This window comes from Carcharhinus amblyrhynchos, chromosome 20 (genome assembly GCF_965287045.1).
Source record: "Carcharhinus amblyrhynchos chromosome 20, sCarAmb.v2.hapA, whole genome shotgun sequence".
NCBI lineage: Eukaryota > Metazoa > Chordata > Chondrichthyes > Carcharhiniformes > Carcharhinidae > Carcharhinus > Carcharhinus amblyrhynchos.
The window spans coordinates 26,057,701-26,085,028 of NC_137343.1; the positions used below are offsets into that span (position 1 = coordinate 26,057,701).

General features: G+C 38.4%; 2 protein-coding genes across 3 annotated transcripts in view; one reads left to right on the forward strand and one right to left on the reverse strand.

Annotated features, from left to right (window-relative positions):
* The first annotated feature begins 85 nt into the window (after positions 1-85).
* hvcn1 (hydrogen voltage-gated channel 1) lies at positions 86-18,046 on the forward strand. Its single transcript, XM_080208687.1, has 6 exons — positions 86-312; positions 3,764-3,960; positions 7,122-7,226; positions 16,276-16,507; positions 17,115-17,227; positions 17,300-18,046. The coding sequence occupies exons 2-6, from the start codon at positions 3,793-3,795 to the stop codon at positions 17,363-17,365; spliced, it is 684 nt and encodes a 227-aa protein (XP_080064813.1). The 5' UTR covers positions 86-312; positions 3,764-3,792; the 3' UTR covers positions 17,366-18,046.
* A 2,293-nt stretch (positions 18,047-20,339) lies between these two features.
* tctn1 (tectonic family member 1) overlaps positions 20,340-27,328 on the reverse strand; it is a 32,268-nt gene continuing 25,279 nt past the window's right edge. The window contains exons 11-13 of one of the 2 annotated variants that reach the window (XM_080208275.1): positions 26,472-26,628; positions 24,601-24,726; positions 20,340-21,454 (exon numbers count right to left, since the gene is read on the reverse strand). In XM_080208275.1, coding sequence (XP_080064401.1) covers positions 21,311-21,454; positions 24,601-24,726; positions 26,472-26,628 — 427 coding nt within the window. In that variant the 3' untranslated portion in view covers positions 20,340-21,310. The remainder of the gene's footprint in view (positions 21,455-24,600; positions 24,727-26,471; positions 26,629-27,328) is intronic. The other variant, XM_080208274.1, reaches the window with a different exon arrangement.

Genomic DNA, 27,328 nt, shown 5'->3' on the forward strand with positions numbered 1-27,328 from the left:
AGGTCCAATAACTCCATTGAATTTCACTCCCGGGTTCTGCAATCAGGAAATATCAAATAGTCCCAAGCCGCTCCCCTCCCACCTATAGCACTACCTGCTTCATGAAAGGTCAGTCTCTCTGGAGAGTCAGCATAAAGGAAAAGATAACCTGACTTGCAGATTAGAAAAACTCCATGGAGGAAAAGGCGGAAGGAAACGATCCAAGTTCGGGAAAAACGTGAGCAGGATTTAGGTCAAAGTGCATTGTTCAATCGAAGAAGATCACAGCCGAGAAACGCGCAGAGATTGAATTCCTCTCCAAAGCCCGTTATTGTAAGTACGTTCCGCACGAACTCCTGAGTTTCAGGAGCTGCTTGATTCAGAATGGTGTTTTCAGTCAGTCGTGTTTTATATTCCCAGTTTTTAAAAATCTCGTCATTTTTCACGCTGGGCGATACAAAAATTAAATTTCAGAGCTGGCAGCTTTACCAAGATTTAGACACCGAGAGGTAGGTCCACTCTGGAGTTGAGGAAATGGGATTTTTAGATGTTGATGTTGTTTGGTATTAAGAGGAGGAAATCACCAGCTCTCTCAGTCAGGTCACATGCATAAAGAGCAGGTCAGCAACTACAGCACCAATTTTGTCAATCCTTTCTCTGTAATTTGCCCCAGTATCCTCCAGTTATGAATACTGGTGTGTAGTAAAGTGGCTAGTTCTTCACCTGGTCAGTGAATATTTCAGACTGTTTGTCATCACAGAAGGGCCTGGTCCAGTCTTGTAGATAAATCAAGAAGCAGAATCCTGGCTGATTTCCCCTCCCCCCCGAACCCCAGCTTCACTTGAAAACAATTAGAATGACCCTGTTGTTTTCTCAGCTGAAATAATCCAACTCAGCACAAAACAAAAGTAGGGGCTGAGATCTTCTTGTTCCCTGTAATTTGATGCCCAACAAAATGGTATTTACCGACCCAACCTTCAGAACTCTGCTGCTGTTAATTCTTTTCATTCTTTGGATGAGGCTGTTTTACAATCTCCAAATGGTCTACTTACAGTAGTATAAAGATTCCCTGGTTGTAGGTTAACTGTTGAATGATAATATCTTACTACTTCTGTACCATAGTAGTTGAACTTGTACTTTTGCCTAGTTTCCCCTCAAAATACACGTTGAATGGGATAGCACAGTGGTTAGCACTGTGCCTCACAGCGCCAGGGACCTGGGTTTAATTCCCAGCTTGGGTCACTATCTGTGTAGGAGTTTTCACATTCTCCCTGTGTCTGCATGGGTTTCCTCATGCTCCAGTTTCATCCCAAAGATGTGTGGGTTAGGTGGATTGGCCATGCTAAAATTGCCTTTTAGCGTCAGAGGGACTAGCTACGATAAATGCATGGAGTTATGTGAATAGGGCCTGGGTGGGATTGTGGTCGGTGCAGACTTCATGGACCATATGGCCCCCTTCTGCACTGTAGGATTCTATAAATAAGTCTATTTTCCTAACAGTTTCCTCCCCTCCCCTATTCTGTAGAATGTGTAATTTTTTGATTCCAGTTGATGCTAATCACTCCCCAATACCTTTCCAGTGTGTTTATTATTCATATCTGAACCTTCGGAATGAGTATTGCCAGGCTATACAATAGTAGAATTGGGTTGAATGCAGATCCTCATCCACGTCACCTCATTCTCTGCATGACTCAGATGCTATCAGGAGGAGAAACTTTTGGTACTTGTGCATCCCCAATCTGCAACAATAAGGATAATTGTAGTAAACCTTCTGCCACCCTCCCTGAAGTCAAGCAACACAGTCCAAATTTTTTTTTTGTTTTCTAGTAGCATTGTGTTATGAACTGTGCTAAAGTTCAATGCAAGGATCTCCCAAATTCCAGAAGGGAAACTTGGAACGATGGTACTGAACTATTTATTTTGGCAATTTGGAAAAAATGTGAGAAAAGAGAGAGGAAAGGTAACAGTCTTGTAAATTATTCAAATAACAAAATGTTTGTTAAACTTTAAAATACACAGGAAAGGCAGCAGTAAAGAACACTGGTGGCATGGTAGCACAGTGGTTAGCACTGCTACCTCACAGCACTAGAGACCTGGGTTTCATTCCTGGCTTGAGTCACTGTGTGGAGTTTGCACATTCTCCCCATGTCTGCATGCATTTCCTCTGGGTGCTCTGGTTTCTTCCCAGAGTTCAGAGATGTGTGGTTTAGGTGGATTGGTCATGCTAAATTGCCCCTTTAGTGTCCAGGGGATTAGCAGGGTAAATGCATAGGGTTATGGGGATAGGGCCTGGGTGGGATTGTGGTTGGTACAGTTTTGATGGGTTGAATTGCCGCCTTCTGTACTGTAGGAATCTATAATCCATGAACAACATTTACAATTAACTACAACAATGGTTACCCAGACAGTATACTTTAAATTACCCTCAATCCAAATCTAGCCACCTTCCTAAACAATATATTGGGGGATATAAGATCCCCCCAAAAAAATCCTATAGGTTTTAATACTATGAGCCAAATCAAGCAAACAGTTACCACACGGCTATAACTTTCATTTGGAAACTGTTCTTCTAGTTTAGAGTACATCTTATGGGGTCCAACACAGACAGAATTTTATTTTTATTTCTGCCCAGCAGTTTAATTCTGAGAGAGGGTTCTGCTTTGCAACTGGGCTATGATCTAGCTCCTTGGACTGCTAGTCTCCACTTTGCTGAACAGAGTATCTATTTCACCCTGCTGCTATGCTAATCTGCAACTCAGGTTCTCAACGTAGCTAAATCCTTATCAGTTTCTTGTTTATCCAATTCTTTACTTTTAATTCCAACTTCCTAACAATAGCCATTCACTTAATAAACTCACTGAGGCATCACAACTTCAGATCTTCGTTATCGGATTAATGTGCCACAGAGGGTAGTAGAATGGTGGTTTGTGCAATTCCTGTTCCTTTTAAAGCTTGGTAAGAAGTCTCACAACACCAGGTTAAAGTCCAACAGGATTATTTGGTAGCAAAAGCCACTAGCTTTCAAGGCGCTGCCCCTTTGTCAGGTAAGTCTTTTAAAGCTGTTATATGAGATGGGACAGCAGGTTGAAGTAATCTCTGCACTTCGCAGATGGATCAAAAATGATATCGGCGACGTGATCTCCCAAATGATATAATAACGAAAGATTCAATTCCTTCTTTGAAACAAACAACTAATTTTTGTTGCAGAATACACATAACTCAATTTAGGATTTGATTTTAAGGTAATTTTCTACACATTGGATTTGGCTTTGGAAAGTTTAGAATTACAGAATCCTACAATGCAGGAGGTCATTCAGCCCATCAAGTCTGCACTGACCACTCTCCCACCCAGGCCCTATCCCCATAGCTCCACTTATTTATTCTGCTAATCCCCCTGACACTAGGGTCAATTTATCATGGCCAATCAACATAACCTGCACGTCTTTGGACTGTGGGAGGAAACTGGAGCACCCGGAGGAGAAATATGCCAACACAGGGGGAACATGCAAACTCCACACAGACAATCACCCAAGGCTGGAATTGAACCCAGGTTCCTGTTGCTGTGAGGCAGCAGTGCTAACCACTGTACCCCATCAGAGGTTACAAAGTGGACATTAATTGCTCAGTGCCATTGATTAGTTTTAAATTATTAAACTAATGTAAACACCATGAATTCCAGATGTTCTACATAACACTATATGAATTAAAATGAAAATTGTTCCTGAATATTGTTTGGCAATTATTGGAGGTAAATTTTGAGTCCTTTATCTTTTGTATTTAATAGGACTAACATTGCTGTTAAAGGATTCTGCCATGGCAAAGTACCTGAAGTACTTCACCACTGTGGGGGATGACTATCAAAAGTGGCAAGAGGAGGAAGAGCATGACCATCCAGTAGATGCTGATGAAGAAAACCGTCCTTCTGAATTCACCTCTTTTAGGGATGCTCTCAAGTGGTTATTTAACTCGAACAAGTTTCAGGTATTTTAAAAAATTTAATATGATGTGGAGGTGCCGGCATTGGACTGGGGTGGACAAGATGATACCAGGCTATAGTCCTGTTGGTTATCACAGGCTTTCAGAGTGCTATTGCTTCGTCAGATGAAACAGAGCTCCGAAAGCCTGTGATTTAAAATAAACCTGTTGGACTATAACCTGGTGTTCTGTGACCTCTCATCTTAAATTTAATAGTGATGGATATTTAACACTTGTACTAATGTATCATCAGTTAAATCATTTGAAGAATTAGGGTTGTAGAAGTGTTGCGCACTGGATAAAAAGAGTAGCTTCACGAGGTCAATAAAATTATTCATCTTGGTTTATTGATTAGAAGTAGTTATCTGTGTAAACTGTGGCAAGCAAACTGAAGGCTCTTTGCATTAGTGTACTGTTTTGTCTTTAATGAGGCTATGTGTGCCTCTAATGCAGATATAAGAAGTTTTTTAAAAATCCTGGATTTTTTTCCACTAAAATGTTAAAAATTGGAGGAGTAAAGAAGGAAACAAGTTACATAAACTGTTCTAAGTCAGGAAGCATTTTCATAGTATTTTAAACCTTCCCTATAGCATCTGAGGCAATGCCCAATGTCTTTATTGAGTCTAATAAAAGTTGCCTGTGCTTAAATAAAAAAAATGATTTGTGTGATTTGCTTCAGGTATCACCTTGATATTGATTGAGCTGCCCAGACTCTTGTCTACCCAGACCTGGCATGATATAAAGAGGCTATTTATCTTAAACTGCAATCTTCGAATTAGAACACAAGGACTAAATTAGCAAATCTGAAATGAGGCTTGAAATTAGAAGATGTTTAGTTCACATTAGAAAAGATCAGATTGTGAATTGACAGTTAGACCAGTTTATTGGCTTGAAAGAGCTCACGTAAAGACAGGATTGAGGGTTACAAACCTTATAAATGTACAATATTCAATGGGGTTCTAAGGTCAAGGTTGAAGACTGACAGGTGTAATGTTAAACTAGCATACTGGAATCTATTGGATCAACTTTTAGGGCTGGAGCAAAGCATTATTTTTGTTGTTATCCAGTTCCCTCAGGAAAGTGAATTACTGGGGCTGGCTGACTCTAGTGTGAATTGTCTGTTGGGTAATTGATCTTCTCAATGTTTTATGTTCTCACCGCCCTATTTACTGTAGAACAAGTTCTATCTTTATGCAATACGAACTGTGCTAAAAGAGCTATGAGATCAAAGTTTGCAAACAGCATTACAATTTAGTTTTGAGGCAGATCTTTGCTGTGGTTTTGTCATCTATCCCCTCATGACTTGAATGGCAGTGTTGTTGTGGTCTGTGAACCGTGGAAACACATCATCTCTTAACCAGAACGTACCATTTCCAATAAATATCAATGTTGTTTTTGTTTTCACTAACAAATCAGCACAACATTGTTGAACAAAAGATCATGTTGTTAGATTAAAGGATAACTTTGCTTACTTTATGAAATTCCTGTAGTAAATTGATTTTAAATCTCGGGCAATTGAAGACTAGTTTAAATCCCGAGTAAATGTTGGAATCCTATAAAAAGATTAGGTTTTCTGGACTTGCCATTTGTAGATATGGCGAAACTATCATGATGTGGGTATGCCGGCGTTGGACTGGCGTAAACACAGTAAAACGTCTGACAACACCAGGTTTTAGTCCAACCTATTTATTTGATAATATACTCACAAGCTTTCGGGGTTAGCCCCTTCGTCAGGTGAATGGAGAGTTCTGGCCTCAGACAGAGCATATAAAGCACAGACAGTTTAGAGATTACTGATTAGAATGCGAATCCTTACACCTAACCTGCTGTTCAAGACCTGAAGTGGCTGATAACGTGAGTGGAAGGAGCACTGATCACAGGTTAAAGAGATGTGTATTGTCTCCAGACAGTACAGTAAGTGAGGTTTTGCAAACCCAGGCAAGTCACGGGGGTTACAGATAGTGCGACATGAACCCATCTGTAACCCCCGTGACTTGCCTGGGTTTGCAAAACCTCACTTACTGTACTGTCTGGAGACAATACATATCTCTTTAACCTGTGATCAGTGCTCCTTCCACTCACGTTATCAGCCACTTCAGGTCTTGAACAGCAGGTTAGGTGTAAGGATTCGCATTCTGATCAGCAATCTCTAAACTATCTGTGCTTTATATGCTCTGTCTGAGGCCAGAACTCTCCATTCACCTGACGAAGGGGCTAACCCCGAAAGCTTGTGAGTATGTTATCAAATAAATAGGTTGGACTAAAACCTGGTGTTGTCAGACTTTTTACTGAAACTATCATGGGCAGCAGATACTGTATGAGAGATAGCCAGGCTGATTAGGTGACTTTTTAATGGATGGAAACAGGGGTGGTTTCTGGCCCGGCTTGTAAATTGGGATATCTGTTGGATTATGGTGGCCAACACCTACTTTATTTACAACATTTGGAGGGTTATAAAATGATCGTAATTAGTTATTATGTGGCCCCAAAAAAAGTCTTCAGTTCTTTGACTCCAATTTATCCATGTAGCAGTGAATCAGCGGAAGTAATTATTTTCAAGAAATTCTAACAGGTTGCATTGTGGCATATTAAACATATCAATTTATTAACCATACTATCAGTAATGTTCAACATTTATGCCACTGAAACTGTAAAAACTAGACCAAAGTGGCCAATAGTAATTCTCTATTGGACTGGATAAGCTTTCTAATGCTGACTTTTTGAAATGTGTATTTCTTGGGAGAAATTTTAAGTTCACCAACAAAGAAATGTTGAAACTCTGATGATAGAGCCAGTTATCAGTTTATTCTTTATTTTAACCACTAATGCCAGCTGCTAGCAATCATATGCTAATTATTAAATTAGTGAGTCAGTGAATTAAAATTAGAATGGCAACACAATTCACATTTTATTTCCTTTACTTTGCCATAGATGTTCTTTAAAGGGATGAAATTGCACTCTGGTACACCTGTCGTTTAGTGTATGTTGCATAGTTGAGCCAGACATTGACTGTTTGCAAACCAGACAACCGTTTCCAGGAGTGCAAAGTTGCATTTAATGGTAGCAAAGATGCAGTGACTAGGACTAATACAAATACTGTGCAATGGTCGTGTTTGCTGTACCTGCTGCTACAGTGTACTTACTTTTGATTACATTATTAAAAACAGATTGCCATTGTGTGTTTGGTCATTCTGGATGCATTGTTCGTGCTGTGTGAGTTACTAATGGACATATCAGTCATTGAGATGGACAAAGAGAAAATAGCACCCCAGGTATGGTGACACACATTTTTTATCAATTTTCAACAGAAAGCACTTTATACAGAGGAGATGGTGATGTGGTATTATCACTGGGCTAGTGATCCAGAGATCTGGGGTAATGCTATGTGGACCTGGGTTTGAATCTCACAGCAGATGGGGAAATTTGAATTCAGTAAAAACTCTGGAATTATAAGTCTGACCATGAAACAATCATTAATTGTTGTAAAAACCCATCTGGTGCAACTGATGTAGTTTATATGGATTTTAGCAAAGCCTTTGACAAGGTCACACTTGGGAGACTGATGGAGAAGATTGAAGCAGATGGAATACAGAGAAACTTGGTGAGATGGATCAGAAACTGGCTTAGTAATAATACACAAAGCATGGTGGTAGAAGGCTGTTTTAGTGGCTGGAGGCTGATGTCCAGTGGCGCACCACAAGGATCAATACTGGGACTTAAACTCAGCCTTAAACATTTTCAGTTACTCTGCCTCTACTGCTTTCTTTGATTTGATTTATTATTTATAACAGCCTTCTACCACCATGCTTTGTGTCCTATTATTATAACTGCATTAATATACAGTGAAAAGTATTGTTTCTTGCTTGCTATACAAAGCATAGTGCTCATAGAGAAGGAGGAGATGAGTGCAGATGTTACAGTCATAGCTAGGGTGTAGAAAAAGATCAACTTAATGTAAGATAGGTCCATTCAAAAGTCTGATGGCAGCAGGGATGAAGCTGTTCTTGAGTCAGTTGGTACATGACCTCAGACTATTGTATCTTTTTTCCAATGGAAGAAGGTGGAAGACAGAATGTCTGGGATGCATGGGTTCCTTAATTATACTGGCTACTTTCCTGAGGCAGTGGGAAGTGTAGACAGAGTCAAATAATGGGAGGCTGGTTTGCATGATGGACTGGGCCTCATTCACAACCATTTGTAGTTTCTTGCAGTCTTGGGCAGAGCAAGAGCCATTCCAAGCTGTAAAACAACCTGAAAGAATGCTTTCTATGGTGCATCTGTAAAAGTTGGTGAGAGGCTTTCTGGGAAGAGGATTCTAAAGGCTAACAACCTTCTCAAAGAAAAAAATTGCCTTGTCACTGTCTTAAATGGGAGACTCTTTATTTTTAAACTGTCTCCCTTAGTTCTAGTCTCTCCCATTAGGGAAAATGTCAATGTCCACTCTGTCAAGCCCCCTCAGGATCTTTAATCTTTCAATAAGATCACCTCTCAATCTTCTAAACTCCAATGCATACAGGCCCAACCTGTCCAAATTTTCCTCATTAGTTAATCCCTTCTTCCCAGTAATCAGTTGAATGAGCCTTCTTTTCATCTGTTTCTAATACTGTTATGTCCTGTCTTAAATAAGGAGACTAAAACTGTAAACAATACTCCAGATTCAGTTTCACCAATACCCTATTCAACTGTAGCAAAAACTTCCTTACTTTTATAGCACTGCTATCTCTCAGCACCAGGAATCCGGGTTCAATTCCAGCCACGGGTCACTGTCTGTGTGGAGTTTGCACATTCTCCCTCTGTCTGCGTGGGTTTCCTCCCACAGTCCAAAGATTTGCAGGTGAGGTAAATTGGCCATGCTAAATTCTCCTTAGCCCCCATCAAAAGATGTGTAGGTTAGGGGAATTAGCAATGTTAAATGTGTGTAGTTACAGGGATAGGACAAGGGAGAGGGCCTGGGTAAGATACTCTGTCAGAGAGGAGATGCAGACTCGATGGGATGAATGGCCTCTTCTGCAAAATAGGGATTATTTCCTTCCTCATCAATTCTGTGCCTAAATACTATCTTTTTCTGATTCATGTCCAAGATCTCCAGATCCTTCTGCACTGCATAGTTCTTCAATCTTTCTCCATTTAAATAACGTCCTGCTTTTCATCAAGCCAAAGTGGGCAAGTTTACATTTCGAACATTATACTCCTGCTAATTTTTTTGCCCACTCACTTAATGCATCTAAACCCTTTTGTCCTCTTTATAACTTGCACTCCTACCTACTTTCAAGTCATCAGCAAGTTTAGCAACCATACATCCAGTCCCTACAACCAAATCATTGGCATAGATTGTAAATAGTTGAGGCCCCAGCACTGGTTCCCAATGGCACTTCACTTGTTACATCTTTTCAACCTGAAAATGCTGTATTTATACATACCCGCTGTTTCCTGTTAGTTAACTGTTCCTCTAATCTCAGCGAGGACACAAAAGCAAAATTTAATTCTGTTATGATCACTGCTACCTAGAGGCTCCATTATAATGAAGTAACTAATTGCACACTATCAGGTCTAGAAGAGCCTGTTCTCTGGTTGGTTCTAGATTGTGCTGCTTGAAAAAATTGTCCTGTAAGCATTAATTCATCTTCCAGGCCACCTTTCTGATCAGATTCATCCGATCCATGTGTGTAAATTAAAATCGCCCATGATTATTCATGTACCTCTCTCATGAGCCCCATTATTTCTTCTCGTATACACTGTCCTACAGTGTTACTGTTAGGGACCCATCAACCGCTACCAGAAATACCTCTTCTATACCAGGGAGACAAAATGCAGACTGCAAGACCACAGAACTGTTATAGGCCAGAAGGAGGCCATTTGGCCCATCATGTCTGCGTCACTTTGCAAAATATCTCCATGTTGTCCCCAAGCACATCCTGAACTTCCGGTTGCTTGTCATTCTAATTCTCCACTTGGTTCCCTTGCTGACCTTTGCATACACGGCTTCTTATAGTGTTCCCACAAAACTCAGTGCAGGCTCGAGGAAGAGCCCCTTAACCTTTGACCCAGCATGCAAAAGCTTCTGGACTTCTTCAACAACTTGTGATCATAACCTCTGCTTCTATCCTGTTCAGTGTTTTTGTTTTGCTGGGTCTGTCTTGTTTTTCTTTCTCTATCCCTTCATGCTGCATTCAGATTTTTTAATGTAGTAATTCATGCCTCATTTAGGCACAACTTTTGTTTCTTTAATTTGATTTATTATTAACAAAGTATTCTTTCTTTGTGCTATACATACAAAACATACCGTTCATAGCGAAGGAAATGATCTCTGGAATTCTCTGCCCGTTGAAGTGGTGGAGGCTGCCTCGCTAAATATTTTTAAGACGCAGGTTGATGGGTTTTTGATAGGCAAGGGGATTAAGGGTTATGGGGAGAGGGCGGGAATGTGGAACTGAGCCACGACAGATCAGCCATGATCTTATTGAATGGTGGGGCAGGCTCGAGGGGCTAGATGGCCTACTCCTGCTCCTATTTCTTATGTTCTTAAATGAGAGAGTGCAGAATGTAGTGTTACAGTCATAGCCAGGGTGTAGAGACAGATCAACTTAATGCAAGGTAAGTCCATTCAAGTCTAACAGCAGCCAGGAAGAATCTGTTCTTGAGTCCATTTTTGTATCTTTTCTCAGATGGAAGAAGGTGGAAGAGAGAAAGTGTTGGGTCCTTAATTATGCTGGCTGCTTTGCCGAGGCAACGGGAAATGTAGATAGAGCTAACGGATGGGAGGCTGGTTTCATAATGAATTGGGCTACATTATTACATTTACTATACCCTTCACTGTTCTTTGGCTGTTGCGTCATGAAATATTTGGTTCTTTAATCTCCCCTGGCCTTCATCCCTTCACAAGCCTTCTCCTTTTTCCTTCCCCTCTCCTCACCCCATCCACTGTCTTAACTTTCATTTCCACCTTTCTTCAGTTCTGAATGTTTTTATTTTTCCATGGGATGTGGGCATTGCTGGCAAAATTAGCATTTGTTGCCCATCCCTAATTTCCCTTGAACTTAATGGCTTGCTGGTGTCGCAGGTAGGTCAGACTGGGTAAGGCCAACAGATTTCCTTTCATTAATTTTTTTAAATGAACCAGATGGGCTTTTTTAAATGACAGTCAGTGATTTCATTACTGAGATAAGCTTTCAAGTTCTGTGGTGGGATTTGAACCTGTGTCCCTAGAGATATAGCCTAGGCTCTGGGCTGCAGTGACATTACCACTATGCTACTGCTTTTTTCCCCCTCTGAAATGTCATCAATTTGAAATGTTAACTCTGTTTCTCTCCATGGACACTGTCTGCCCTAGTGAGATTTTCTGGCATTTTGTATCTGTCTTAGCTTTTGCTATTTCTTACCTCTACCCGAACTAATTCTACATCTTGATTTTTGGAACAAAGATCATCTCTGTGTTGGATTAATGTCATCCTCAGTTATCACTTTTTCCTAACTTCCTGTGCTGCTGAAATGTTTAAATATCCTTGAATATTCAGGTCCTAATCTTCATCGCCAAGAGTAGATTGACCAGGATGATGACTGCAATAAGAAAATAGTTATTTGGAGAAGCTTCAAAAACTGGAACTACTTCCATTGGAATAGAAAAGGCGAAGAGAAAATTTGAATTTTTTTTTAAGTGAAGGCATTTTTATGGACAAATAGGAAAATGTTTACTCTGGTTGAGGACTTTCTGCAAGATTATTTATGTAAAATGATCACCAACTAAAGAAAGAGAGAATTGAATAATTTTGATATATAGAAAGTTTTTATAGCTTTGCCACAGAGGTGTGATTAAGGCAAGGACCATTTTTGCTATCAGAGATCATGGGTTCAGGACTAATTTTTGGTTGTTTATGCAAGCTCTGTGCTAGCAGAGTACAGTAAACATGCGTAGATGGTTCACTGTATTCCGCTCCTCAAATTTAGAAGGATCATAAATAGTGAATGATATCCAGTGCTATTTTTAAGTAGCCTTCTTTCATGATCAGCTCATTTATTCAGCTCTATTTCATCAGAGCATCACTCTTGATTTTGGGTGCTTCAGAAGTTCATTTCCCAATTAATCACATCCTGTCTGGAGCAAAATACATAGAATAGCAATAAGAGTGAAGACTTTCCCAGTGAATTCTCTTCCCCAAAACCTGCTTCTGATGGAGACAATTGTGAAATAAAAACTTGAACTCGTGCTGTTATTTACAGAGCAGAAACTTGCTTTTAATATTACAAAAAAACACCCAGTAGTCTTTTAGCTTGCTGATGTAGTTTCTTTTGGATTTCATCAATTATTCTTCCACAAATTTTAACTTGTGAAAAATCAGATTTGCAAATAATTTTGAGTGTTACCTGGAAGTTAGAAAAATTTAACATGTGTATTTGGGTGAAAGTACATCCATTGTGAAGAAAGATTATGGAAAGTAAACATGCATAAAATTATAGAATGGTTACAGCACAGAGGGAGGCTGTTTGGCCCATTGTGCCTGTGTCAACTCTCTGGAAGAGCAACTCGCCTTGTTCCACTCTCTCCATCTTTTTCCCTAGCCTGCAGATTTTATTGCTTCAGGGAATGGAAACCGGAGGAACTGGAAAAAATATGAAATAACTGCTGAGTAATTTACTCAGTAATCTGCAGTGCCAATGAATATATTTTACATCTTTTTGGTTGATTCTTTGATAATTTAATCACATAGGCACAGTCATCTTATTAGGTCTTTCTACCCTAGAATAACATTGCATCAGGAACAACACAATTGCTTGAATGCATCTTGAATCCATCATTTATTATTTCTATTATGGAAGGTAATTCTTTAGAATTTTAACTAGGAATGGAGTCCAATTTTTGGAATTTGAATACAGAAATGTTTCATTATTTTAAGCTTATAGCATCGGGATTCAGGATCCTCATGGCCCAGTACTGATCCAACATGTTATTAAAACCAGTAAGGTCCTAGGAATGCTGTGTTAGTTAACCAAAAGAGAAAATGCTGGAGGATCTCAAAAGGTCTGACAAGATTCTGTAAGGAGAGAAAAGAGCTCCAGATGATCCTTTGTCAAAGCTTTGTCAGGGCAGTGATGTCCTCATAGATGAGAAGACACATTTAATTCACTGACCAGACTGACACCTTATTCATTTAGATGGGGTACACTGGCAAATGCTCAGTGAATTATACTCAATAACATCAATAATGGAGGGGAGCGGAGAAAATTGGTAAATGGAAAATTTAAAAATATGATTATTTATTATTTTTAAACTTGTTTTGTCATCAGGAATGAATGGAAACATGAACAGGACAATATAAAATGGCAATTCTGAGTATGATCAGTTTAAATTCTTAAGACAACAATTTAAAAAAAAATTCCCAGTTCAAAGGAGGGGATCCTGTAATTTTGCATCTGCCTACAAGGTTATTGTGACAAATTGCATAAATTTGATTTGTATTTCCTTTAATTTAGAAGATTACGGGGTGATCTGAGATGTTTGAAATGTGAAAAGGATTCAATAGAAACTATTCTGGTGGGCCAATTAAGAATGAGAAGACATCATTCTAAAATAAAGTTAGAGCTAGGCAATTTAGGAAGGAAGTTGGAAGCATTTCTTCACAAAGTCTAGTTTCATCTGGAATTATTTTCCCTTAAAACATTGCACAACAATTGAATCAACTGATTTCTTCTGTCAAATAAGGGTTATCCAAAGGATATGGAAATAATGCAGGTAAATGGACGAGAGATACAGGTAACAATGTAACTTAATGATGGTGCTTACTGGATACTGTTCCTCTGAGCTTTTAATGGCACAGCCTTATCCAACGCTAACATAGCTAGCAAACCACCATCTCTGATTTTGTTCTCCTGTTCCTGCACAACTATTTAGCTTCATTATTATCCTTCTATGTTTCTTTACGTACATGCTATCCCCAAGTAACATTACCCATTAGTGACAGAGCCAGTTTCCTGCTTTATTTGTGCATCACCCTCAATTTAAGATCATCACTAAGTAATTTCACTCATTGTCTGACAAGTGGGGATACTCAGTGAGATTGAAGCCATCTTGTTTGACCCCTGCAGAATATTCCTCGCATTAGCATTTAATTCCATCCCTCTTCCAGCTACTCACCCAGACTTAACCCAATGGTGAAAACTTCAGTCTCCTCGTTGATTTTGATATAATTTCCATCACCAAGGCAGCCTGTCTCCATGATTTAATCTGAAGCCTTTGCCACCTCCAAACTTTGACTTGCTCGGTGTTCTCTTGGAAAACCGCTCAAACCTATTTTTTTCCCTACGTAGTCAACTCAGCCTGTGTCTTATCCTAAAACAAGCCTTACTGCTTGTAGATGGATTCTACACAAAAGGATAAAACCAAAATATTGCAGGTGCTGGGATCTGAAACAAAAAGAGAAAATGCTGGAAAATCTCCTCAGGTCTGACAGTATCTGTGGGGAGAGAATAGAACCAGCGTTTTGAGTCTGGCTGACCCTTTGTCAGAGCTGATTCTATACATGCCAGCTTTCATTTTATTCCATGTTTACCCAACATGAATATCTTTGTACTTGTTTATACATCTCTTCCTAATTTTGCATGCAGGATTCCTTACTCCAGCCTTTTGACTTGCTCTGTCTGTCTCCCCTATAATTCCCTTTCCTTTAAGGCAGGAACTTGTGCTCATATGGTTTCATGAATATTTGCAGCTCTTAGTTATCTTGCATAAGGGATTTATCCTTGTGTGTAGAGGCAACAGAGCTGATTTTATCGTGTCCATATACAAATCTTCTGCAGGTGCTATTGTGAAGCAACTAGGTGCAAAATCCTTGGAAGTTATTCCTGCCCATTCCCCCTGCTAGCCCAGAATTACCAGCCCTGTATTTGGGATTGAGCCATGAATATTTGATTCATTTATGAATGCAGCTAAGAGGGGGGGTGCAAACTAATTTTAAAACATGTTTTATCTGTGAATTGGCAAACGTGAATGGAAATTAATCAGAAAATAAAGTTTCAATCATTTTGTAATGTACTTACTGTCAATAAGGCTGGCTGCACTTTAAAGCGATTTTTAAAAAATGTGCTAAATCAGTATAGGTACTGGACCTCATATCCAGAAAGCCCACTATAGAACCATAAAACAGTACAGCACAGAAAAAGGCCCTTTAGCCCTTCTTGGCTGTGCCGAACCATTTTTCTGCCTAGTCCCGCTGACCTGTACCTGGACCATATCCCCCCACACCCCTCTCATCCATGTACCTGTCCAAGCTTTTCTTATGTTAAAAGTGAGCCCGCATTTACCACTTCATCTGGCAGCTCATTCCACACTCCCCCCAATATTCCCTTTAAACTTGTCAACCTTCACACTTCTCCCCTCGCCTCAGTGGAAAAAGCCTGCTTGCATTCACTCTATCTATACCCATCATAATTTTATACACCTCTATCAAATCACCCCTTATTCTTCTACGCTCCAGGAAATAAAGTCCTAACCTATTCAACCTTTCTCTGTAACTCAGTTTCTCAAATCCCGGCAACATCCTTGTAAACCTTCTCTGTACTCTTTCAACCTTATTAATATCCTTCTTGTAATTAGGTGACTAAAACTGTACGCAATACTCTAAATTCAGCCTCACCATTGTCTTATACAACCTCACCATAGCATTCCAACTCTTATACTCAATACTTTGATTTGTAAAGGCCAATGTTCCAAAAGCACTCTTTACAACCCTATCTATCTGTAGTGCCACTTTTAGGGAATTATGTATCTGTATTTCCAAAGTGCAATATCTCACACTTGTCTGCATTAAACTCCATCTGCCATTTTGCAGCCCATTTTTCTAGCTGGTCCAAATCCCTCTGCAAGCTTTGAGAACCTTCCTTACTGTCCGCTACACCTCCAATCTTTGTATCATAGCAAATTTGCTGATCCAATTTACCACATTATCATCCAGATCATTGATATAGATGACAAACAACAATGGACTGATCCCTGTGGCACACCACTAGTCACAGGCCTCCACTCAGAGAAGCAATCCTCCACTACCACTCACTGGCTTCTTCCATTGAGCCGATGTCTAATCCAATTTACTACCTCTCCATGTATACCTTCCTAACCTCCCATGCGGGAGATTTTATGGATTTTGAATGGTGTGCAGTCAGTATGGGAATCAGTGGCAACTCAATATAGTACCCAGGCTGCTATTGTCAAATGTAGCTGGTTTTCAGGTCCTTCTTGACTTTGGGACATCTGAAAAAAGGGTCTGTATCTATGCTGTGTTTTATTTGATCTGAGTTGTTTTTTGACTGCAGATATTCTTTCTTTTCTAGGTATTTCACTACCTAAGTATTACTATACTGATATTCTTTCTTCTGGAGCTAATTGCTAAATTGTATGCCTTCCGCTGGGAATTTTTCTGGCACAAGTTTGAAGTTCTGGATGGAGTAATTGTTGTTGTATCTTTCATCCTTGACATTGTCTACATTTCCCGGGAAGATGCTTTTGATGGTATGGGCTTACTCATACTACTGCGACTGTGGAGAGTGGCAAGAATAATAAATGGTACAGTTCTTAATTGAATGCCTTTTAAATAGGATCACCTGTTATGAGGAAAGAGGGGAGATGGATTTATTTTATCTTATTATTCACCAGATGTATTCAGCCACTGGGGGAACATATTTTATGAAATAATACCATTTATTGATTACTGGACAAGTCCCTGCTTTGCAAAATGTAGTTTAACTGATATGTCCTAATTAAAAATTGATTCATTATCCAACAAATTTTATTTCTTTCCTACCTTTTTCCACAAAAGAGAATTTTGTTGTCTTTTATAGTTGGAGATGTTATAAACCCCAAATTTGTACCTAAACTTTCAAATGACAAGTACTGAGGAAGTCAGATCTCAAAATATTGTGGCTCAAACCTGCTTGGAATAACTGCACCATTGGCTTTGTGCCAGTGATTTTCCAGTTTCACCTTGGTCATGGACTGGAGGATTGTGGCAAAAGAGAAAGCTAGAGTTTCTTGTAAGCAACCTGCAATCTTATCATTGTAAATGTTTTGCTTTGCAGGAATGCTAAATTAATCACTGGTTAATGAGCTCAAAATTAAGAGGAAAACTGACCATTACGTGCACTTAACATGTTTCTAATTTGCTGCTGTATAGGAATCCTGATGACTGTGAAGTCGCATGCTGCAAAGAAAGAAACTGAGCTCAAACATGCTAACAACCACCTCAAGCAAAGAATTGGTGAGCTCCAGAATGAGTGCACAGAACTGGTAAGATCATCCACCTTACAAAGTTTTTTTTTAAAAAAAGTTGATTCTAACTTTGTCCAATTCCTTTTATAGAGACAAGAAGTTGAAAGACTATGCAGATTACTCCAGGAGCATAGCATAACCTACCAGGTCAACTAAGAAATTGTTTTATACGCAGGTATTGAACATAGACTGAATTTAAAATGGCACGTGAAACTATTTTTGTAAACATACCTTGCAAACTCCTAATTTGTGTCTCTTTGGAATAAGGCACAGCTCTTGTGTATATTGCATGATAATTTTGTGTATATTTTCTAAGAGTGGTGCAGGACCAAAGAATGATGATTAGCCCTGTATCTTTTCATTAACTAATCTCCGTATTTTAAAATAACAATCCCTCAGTTGTTACAATAGCTACATGTCAATTAGCATTCTGTTCTTGAATGTCAGCTTATCTAAACATAATTTATTAAGGATTATTTGTCAGCAACTGATTTCTGGGTAAATTTTGTTTGGGATAAAACCCTATTTTCTGTTGCTCCCCACTTTGGCTACTAACTGTAGCCAAGAGTAAATACACTAAGGTCTCTGAATGTCACACCTTACAGCCTTCTGGGAACAGTGCAACAGCAGATTTTCCTACCCACAGCATTGTGACTCAGATCAGAAACACTATCAAATCTGGCAATGCTTCACTGTGTATTGGAATAAATATTTTCCCATAAACATGGACTTGTGATTGTCACAAAAGACTTAATTGTCTCTTCTGTCCTAAAGGTGCTGGACTCCTTACTGAAGTATCATTCCACCACCATCAGTCACCTTCTGGTATTTGAAATAAAAGCAACATGCCAGAAATATTCAGCATATCTGGCAGTGAAGAGTCAAATGTGATTTTTTTCAGAACCGAAGAAAAGGAGAAATGTGATGGGTTTTATGCTGTTGACTCAACATCAACTCTGTTTCTACCTTCCATATTTTTGACTCTTTTTCTCTCCACTGATACTGCCCGATTTGCTGAGCATTTTCATCATTTACAGTATTTTGCTTTTATTCTCTGGTATTTAATTTGTGAATGTTCTAAACATGAACAATTTCTTGGGAGTGCAGAATTGAGTGTTGCTGAAAGAAAAGACATGCAATATGAAAACAGTATTCATAAGGACAGAAATGCAAGAATACCAAATCTCAAAGGGAATAACTACACTTTTTATATTGCATGAAAAAAAAGTGCTGAGTGGTTGGCAAGTGGTAGAGGCATTGCCATGGAGAATGCACCAGATAACAGTTAACTACCAAGTTTTTGTTTAAATTCAAGCCAGGTGAGTTGACTCCATTTAGTCAAAGCTTCCCTGGGGAATGAACCAGGCTGTGTCCCCTCAAGCTTCTGTTCTAATTAAAACGTGTTCTTTCTGTCTGCAAAGGACAGGTCCCTGTATATGAACGTATGTAGCATCTAGCACATGCAAGTGAGCCACACTGTCAATCTGACTGATAATCCTAAATTGGTCGTTAGTGTAATTCTTGGTGCAGTTGGGATTGTTTAGCAAGTGTTGTCCAATTGTGGAATCACATCTAATGTTGGATACCATGTTCTGAATTTTGTAAACACAGGCTGGTTGAATGTGGACACTCTAATATGATCCACCAATTGTTGGGACATATGGCCTACATAACTGGCATCACGTTGGCACTGAAATTCATATCACATTACTCATTTGGGTGGGAGGCAGAACATCATCCTTTTTGGCTTGATGGTGGCGTTCTATTAGTGGAGAAAACATTCATGTTGCTGCTACCTGTGTGAAGCAGCTAGCTTCACCTGTTACTCACATTTTTAAGACACCTTGCCTTTTCAGAATTGAGGTAGACTGGGCACACTTTAGCACCAAACTTTTAGTGCTGGTATGATCTCAAATGTGTTGCTCATATCTCTGTATGGTTGGTGGATTGTATCACAGCTTATCCCCATGACTGTTTGGGCCAAGCAATGTACTGACATATTCAAACCTGTGCTTGCAAAATTCAAAACCAATTTTCTACAATTGGACAACATTTATTAAACAATTTCAATTGTGCTAAGAATTAAAAGTCAGGCTTGCAGCGTGATTCACTTACGTTTATACACAGGGCCCAGTCTTTTGCAAACAAAAAGAACCTGTCCATGTATTGCATCTTTTTCACTGAAACAAAAATGGGGGGAATAGCTATTCAGATTCAACCCCAATTAGAGTCAACTTATCTAGTTTGAATTTAAACAAAAGCTTGGCAGTTAACTGCTCTCTGGTAGAGGTTTTGCCCTGGAGAATGCACCACTTAGTCCACTTTTCATGCAGTATAAATTGTTGATCCCTTTAAGATTGGGTATTCCAGCATTTCTGTCGTGATGTGTGCAAGATGAAAAGTTTTTCAGCCATATGCCAAATATGAGGAAAGATATCAACCAGCTGTTGCATCTGTGTCTGAGACACTTGCCTGCTGAGTCCAGTTTATCCCATACTTTCCAGTAGGAATTGCTGATCACAGATATTTGCCTCTGTCCAAGTGGCAGGTGTTGTGGTCAACTGTATTATCCTTAGTCACTGCTTTAACTCAGCCCAGAAATCAAACCTACGCTGTCTCATCAGTATATATTACATGCCACGTTTACTAACCGAATTGTCAATGCTGTTTTTGTGAAAGGTTTTAAACAGAATGAGCAGCCTGGTGGCACAGTGGTTAGCACTGTTGCCTCATAGCACCAGAGATCCAGGTTCAATTCCAACTTTGGTTGAGTATGTGGAGTTTGCACATTCTCCCTATGTCTGAGTGGGTTTCCTCCAGGTGCTCCAGTTTCCTCCCACAGTCTGCAGATGTGAAAAGTTGGTTGGCCATGCTAACTTGCTCCTTAATGCTGGGGGATAGATCAGGGTGGGCGTGTTGTTGGTGTGGGCTGAATGGCCTCCTGCACTGCAGGAATTCTATAAATAAAATCAGTGTGGCTTCTACACCATGGAGGAAAAACACATTTTCAAAAATTGGTGCCTTTGACAAACTGAAATCTGTTTCTGACATTCACCTTGGGATCTTTTATTTTTGAGGCCGTTGTCAACACGCACGATGGGGGGGGGGAAAGGACATGGTGGATCTTGTTTTTCAGTTGACTTTCCTAATGATACGCAGTTGCACTCCTTGAAGGTTACTGCTGTTTCATAGGAAGCATTACTAATGATATAGCTATCATGTCTCAAGTAAATACTGTTTACAGTCAAGTATATTGAATGTTAAACTGCTTGTGGTTATTGACTAGTTGTCAGTTGTGGTTTGTGCACAGATGTAAAATTAAATACATGCTTTATTATTCATAAAAGGAAAAAAAATAATTCCAGGTGAATATATACAGTGGAATGCTGAAGTGAATTTTAACGTCAAAATATTTTTTTCTATAACAACATTAAAGTATTTCTGATTTATTTATAATTAATTAACTTTCTAGATTATAGTTGTGGAAACCAGAAACTATTAAAATATAGTAATTACTTTTTGGACTAGATGATTGAATTTAAGAAACCTGTCATACATTGATTTACAAAATGTAGGGTACGTACATACCATTGTTCTAAACTGTCTTAACCAGGTATAAATTCTAAAAATGCAAATTTAAGTTTAGAAAATGCGTAGAAAACATTTGTAAAAAACAATAAAATAATGGTACCAGACCATTTACAGTGCAGTTTAAATAGTCTAATGTCCTCCTCAGAAAAATGACTAATGCTATATAAATTTTACAGTACTTCTGTTGTGCTTTACACGTATGTGTTTGTGTTGTTAAAGTACACTTGTTACTTCAGTTATTGATGCAATTCTTATTCCATAAATGCAGTCCATTTGGAAACATGAGCTGAAGCTATGACAAAAGTTAAATAAAAATGCATATAAAATAAAATGGTTTGATTCAATATCTGGAAAGAGAACATGACAGTGTAGGGAATTGCAGTTCTAAATGCAAACATTTGAAAAAGTCAGTACAAAATTACTTTACAAAGCAAACACTTATTCTGTTTGAATAATTCCAGGTTACAGTTTAGTTATAAGCCTACCCCCACAAAAACAGCTCAGAATATTTCACACAAAAGGAAAAAAGAAATTATAGGGTAATTTGGCATCAATTATTGGTTTCATTTTGTATCCAGGCTGAGCAGATGCTGACACATCTGTAAAAGTAACTGAAGTAGAGATGTGTAAAGCTTTTTCGGTTTTCAAAGGCATCTAGGGAAAAAAAAAATAGTTAGCTTACAACTTAGAAGTGTAAGTAAAATATCCAAGAGGCTCCGGCATTTTCTGAGAACTGGAATTAGATTTAAGTTTGGAATCATGTTTGTAATTATTGTTCCGTGCAAGTCTCTGCTTGAAAAATTGGGTTTAGTTAACTGGGAATTTAAAAAGTTAATTGGTGTAATGTCGGAGTAGACCTGATTACCTAGAATTACTCATTCCTACATGTTAATTGTTCTAGATTGAGATCTTGCTGAATGCCGAGTCATAGAATAAAATCCCGACAGTGCAGTCAGAGGCCATTTGGTCCATTTGTGCCTGCAAACGACAACAATCCCATCTAGGTCCCATCATACTATTTCTATCCTGCTAATCCCCTCACTGTTGCTCACTGTGCTGCCCTCCTTACAGTTTATTTATTAGTCATAAGTAGGCTTACATTAACAATGCAATGAAGTTACAGTGAAAATTCCCCTAATCGCCACATTCTGGTGCCTGTTCGGGACGCAATTTAGCATTGCCAATGCACCTAATCAGCATGTCCTTTGAATTATGGGAGGAAACCAGAACATCTGGAGAAAACCCACACAGATAATGACTCAAACCCCGGTCCCTGGCACTGAGGCAGTAGTGCTAACTACAATGCCACAGTGCTGCCCCTTTGTTCATCATGTAACAGATAAATATCAGTAAAAAAATGAATGCATTACTAACTTTTAACTTTACGCTTTCCCATCAATTCTTCATGGTTTGTTGGTAGAAGAGTTTTTAAAAATAAATTTAAGTAATGTCAACGATGTGGGCTTCCCCTCCTTTCATTACTCAGCATTATACACTTCCTGCATTAGATAATACAGGGGAAAATTCAGCTGTGCGCCAGCCAGCCTCACTAGGAGGATTGCCAAATTAGGTTGCATCTTAAAACTGCACACAAGTATTAAGCTCACATTTGGTACATTTGTAATTTACTATCACCTGCAGAGAAATGAGACCTTTAAATCCATCTAGGCTTAGTGTAGGTCACTGAAGTCAAGAGAGACCATAGGTCTGATACTAAATATGTTAATTGTTTAAGTTGTATTGGCATCATTAAACCATGTTATAAAGCTACCTTCATTCCAAAATGATGAAAAATGCAAATCTAGATCCCAAATCAATTCTGCAAAGGAGACTGGCCAAATTAATTTCATCTTTCTCTTCCCAAAATGCTGCTTTTTTTTGTAAAAGATGCTTTTTGTAGTTTATGAAATCTCTTAAATGAAGACAGGAGCACAAGTGACATGGTTGTCTCATTTTGGTTTAGTGGCCATTCTTTTAAATTCAGAACTTAGAAAGAACATGACAAGTTCATATTATTGTACTAAGTATAACCTAATGCACCACTGCAAATTTCATCAGTTACAGCTTGAAATATACCAAACAACATTGAATAACTGGGTCAGTTTATATGTGACTTGTTTCTTTTTAAGTTATAGCGTTGGACAGTAAATGTTTTGGACAATACAATATATATTTAAAGATTTGTTTGAATTTAAGAGCTATTTGAAAACTTGATAAAGAATCCCTTAAATTGAAACTTTTCAGAATAATATCATTTGTATGTGGAAAACTTACAGCACAGTGGAGGCCATTTGGCCCATCAGCAGTGCTGGCTTAAATAGGGCAGTTCATCCTAGCCTCACTTTCCAGTTCTTGGTCTGGAGCTCTGGGTCACAACACTTATCCAAATACAATTTAGTAAATGCAGTTAGGATTTTGTTTCTACCACCCTTCCAGGCAGTGAATTCCAGATTCCCACCACTCTGGATGAGAAGAAACTCCACTTCCCTTTCATTCTCCAGCTAATTATTTCAAATCTATGCTCCCTAGTTATTGATCTGTAGGACCTTCCTATACACACCTCAACTGAATCTTTCCTCTGCCTCCTCTGTTTAAAACTTTTAAAAATCCTCAGCCTATCCAATCTTTCCTCATTCAAAGCAATTCTTCTTACGTGGCAACATTTCCTTTGTACCATTTCTATTGGGATCATATCCTGTAAGACAGTGACTAGAACAATACACAGTACCCTAGCAGTGGCTATTTTCTTTTAATATATACATTTCTAATCTTAAACCCTGGCTAATAAGGAAATATTCCATATTTTCTTCTAGCTATCCTGCCACCTATGTTTCTACAGCTCTTGGGGCTAAAGGGATCAAAGGATTTAAAGGGAAAGGAGATCAAGATACTGAATTTGATGATCAATCATGATCAAAATGAATGATCAGCTAGTCTCAAAGGGCCTACCCTGTTTCTACTTTGTTTCTAAGAAATCTGTGGACATGTCCTCCAAGGTGCTCTTGTTCTTCTAAATTTCTCAATAAGCTACCAATTTTTGTGTATTTCCCATAAATTTGTTTGTCCTTCCTAAAAGCATCACCTCACACTTCTCTGGACTGAGTTCCATTTCATACTTTTCTCCCTACTTCATTTGGACATTGACATGTTTCTGCAGGGTACAGTTTCTTCATCATCAACCACAGAGTCAAATATCAGCACAAAATTTAGAATGAAAAGTTTTCAAGTTAATATTGGGACCCAGTGTTTAAAAAAAAAACAAGACAAACGAGTTGGTGTAGTTGTGATATGGGAGATTAAAATGGGACCACTGAAAAACTATTTTCAATAATAAGCAATGAGCAAGCAAATAAATTCTGGTTTAATTGTTTGAATTTAAACAAGGTCTAAGATGAAACTCTGATACTTGAATGGAGATCCTAAGGAGCTATGGATATATTCCAGTAGCAAAAATAACATAATTAGTACACAAGGTTTGGTGATCTGAAAGAGTTCAGGTTTCCCTCAAGTACATTTGTGATTCAAGGAAAGAGATAGAAAATATTCAAAGCACGAAAGTAATCTAGAGGGAAGCTTAGCCTACATGAACGTTTTGTTACGACTAAGCTGAATGCATTAATAAGCCTCAAAGCCAAAATGCTAATTTAAGCAATCTTAACATTTGTTATCACTTGAGGTTTTTGTGTTCTTTCATTTCTCATTCCAGCAAATAAACTCCAGTTTTCAATGTGTTTTTTTTTTCAGTTGGTACTACACTGTCTTAAAATAAATAGCTATTTGCTTGAGTATTGTTCACATACCAAAACGCAGGCTCTTCTTATTGTTTGTGTGACTGCTACTATTCTGGCCTGTGGGTTAATGAAGGATCCATACTTTGTCCACTTCACCTCCAGGGCTAAAGACTGAGGAACTTCACAATCACAACTCTGCAGGCAAATTGTACTTTTATTTTATTGATTAGAATATAATCATGAAATCATGCAAACTTCCATTTGTAACAAAACTAAAGTTAGGATAATTTTAAAGGCATATAGCCACCTTCCCCAGCACTTCACTATATGAGACTTCTGGATATATAGAAGATTGTTAAGTGGCCTTACAGGACATATATTACTAGTATTCATAGCCAACACTGAGTCAAGACACTCTAATAATTCCTTGAATGAAAAATATAGGACAACTTAATTATTCTGCAGATTACAAATAAGTGATGGAAAGTAAAGGACCTTTCCTGTGCTACAAGTCCACACACAAGATTTCAAAAATGATTTTTGTGGCAGGACAGAAGGCATTGCAGAATTTGCATTTAATTAAAATTATAATAATCACACTTTTATCCTTTTATCAGAGTAAATTGCTTGATCAGAACAAAATTAAAACAAAATCTGAACAGCACATTGGCAGGAGAGGTTGAGAAATAATTTAATCAGCTGGTTGACATGTTGATAAGCAGTATGTGCATCACTACACAATGATTGGTCTCAGTTTAATTGATTACTGTAAACCTGGGTATGATTATAACAACAGGTTTGAATTTGTAGTAAAAGTTAACCAAACAAAAAGTTCCAATAACCATACATGCGCATTTAGGAAATTAAGAAACTGTTGGTCAAAATGTCTTGTTCCTTCAGAAGCTGCACTATATTGGTATCTCACTGAGGCATGCGAATGTAATACATATAAGTTATGAGTTTGCTGTATTTACCTGGTGTGTACGCGCACGCACACACGCGCGTGCGCTGTAAAGGACAAGGCCAAATGTAGCAGGTACTTGTTTAAGGATTATTATATGTTCTGACAGCCTCTTTGGCTCGGAAAACTAACCTTCACAAGCCTGTGTCTCATTCATTCAGGTTTTAATTACTGTTGAAGATTTCAAAAAATTAACATTTTACATTATTTTTTGTCTCCTGATCTTGCTCTATTTCACAATTCGATCTTTCTTTTCCTCTCTTTATTTTACTTTTAGTATCAGATTTGATCGTAAATGAAACATGTAAACAGCCATTTTCCAGTTCAGATTCCGCACAGTTCAGTAATAGTCTCTATCATGAAATCACACAAATCCTACTGTTACAGCCACATCAATGCTAGATTGTACTTCATACAAATCATGCCACAAAAACATTTTCAGCTGAACAGTAGATAACCAAGTATAATTAGTGGAAGAATTGTTCAGAACAAACATGAGAAAAGAAATGAAGTTTCCCTCGAAACAAAGTTTAGTGCTACATTTTTACTTTTAAGTAGGGGTAATTTTCAGAGCATGGTTCACAGTGAGACAATTTATGATCAACAAAATTCGTAAGGTTGGTTCCAATGTAATTGCAGGCTCCCTTTCAACAAAAAATACATTTCACAAATTGTCAGGAAAAAACATTGGAACATTTATTTCATGCAGGTTAAAGAATTCAAAAATTTCTTCCTAGTAATTTTCAATTGTTTGTAAAGACTTTGAAAGCACAGACTAAGCCTTTCAAAGATAGCAATAAACACAATCACTTACGTAAGTAAATAATTGATGAAATCTTTGCCTTTTCAGCTGTAGTGCTGGTATCTATATATATCATTGCTGCTCTGATTAATTTCCTAATATTACATATCCTCATGGAAAGGATTATAAAAGTGGTGATTTTTTCACTCTTCATATTTTATTCAGGTTATTACTTACCTCAGTTGCAGAGGTAACTTGCTCGATGGTCACCCAGTCTTTTATATTCTGCACTGGAGTATTTCCAAATGATGCCACAACTTGAGGAAAGTTTTGTCCAATTAACAGATTTCTGATGATATGTGACCACTGCTGGCATGCTAAATTGTTGATTATTCTTTAAGGATAAATAAGAAAAACTCTGATAACTTATAAATGAATGTTTTTTCTCAAAGGCCAAAAATAAGCCCTTTCAGCCAGTGAGATAATGGATCTGATTTTACTTGAAGTCTGCATCCAGAGAATGCAAATTCCGAAGTTCAACGAGAAGGGATTGGAACCAAAAGAGAAAATGCTGGAAAATCTCAGCAGGTCTGGCAGCATCTGTGAGGAGAGAAAAGAGCTGACATTTCTAGTCCAGACGACCCTTTGTCAAAGCTGATTTTCCAGCATTTTCTCTTTTGGTTTCAGATTCCAGCATTTGCTTTTATTTAAGAAGGGATCGGAGCCTCTTTATGACAAATCTCCACACACTTCCTGCAGCACAGGGATTTCCAGGCTTTTGCTAATGGTTGGGACAATGCCTGCAAAAGATCCATGATGGGCATTCCTAGTCCATCTGCCTGATTTTTCCATGGCTGTCAGCAGGGAAAAAACAAGGAAGGGCCAATAAGGCCTCAAGTACTTAGATGTTTTTATGAAAAGTCACAAACTTGAAACGTTAACTTGTTTTTTTCTCTCAACAGCTGCTGCCTGACCTGTTGAGTATTTCCATCATTTTCTGGTCTTATACCACCTTTTGCTTACTGCTTCTACAGTGATAATCAATACTGGAGACCTTCTGACTGTTTTCCAATAGTAGCTAGAAATTTCCAGCT

Coding starts and splice junctions, on each gene's coding strand:
- hvcn1 (XM_080208687.1), top strand. CDS start 3,793: ATGGCAAAGTACCTGAAGTACTTCACCACTGTGGGGGATGACTATCAA. Junction 7,227..16,275: donor AAGAGAAAATAGCACCCCAG/GTATGGTGACAC, acceptor TTTCTTTTCTAG/GTATTTCACTACCTAAGTAT. Junction 16,508..17,114: donor AGTGGCAAGAATAATAAATG/GTACAGTTCTTA, acceptor GCTGCTGTATAG/GAATCCTGATGACTGTGAAG.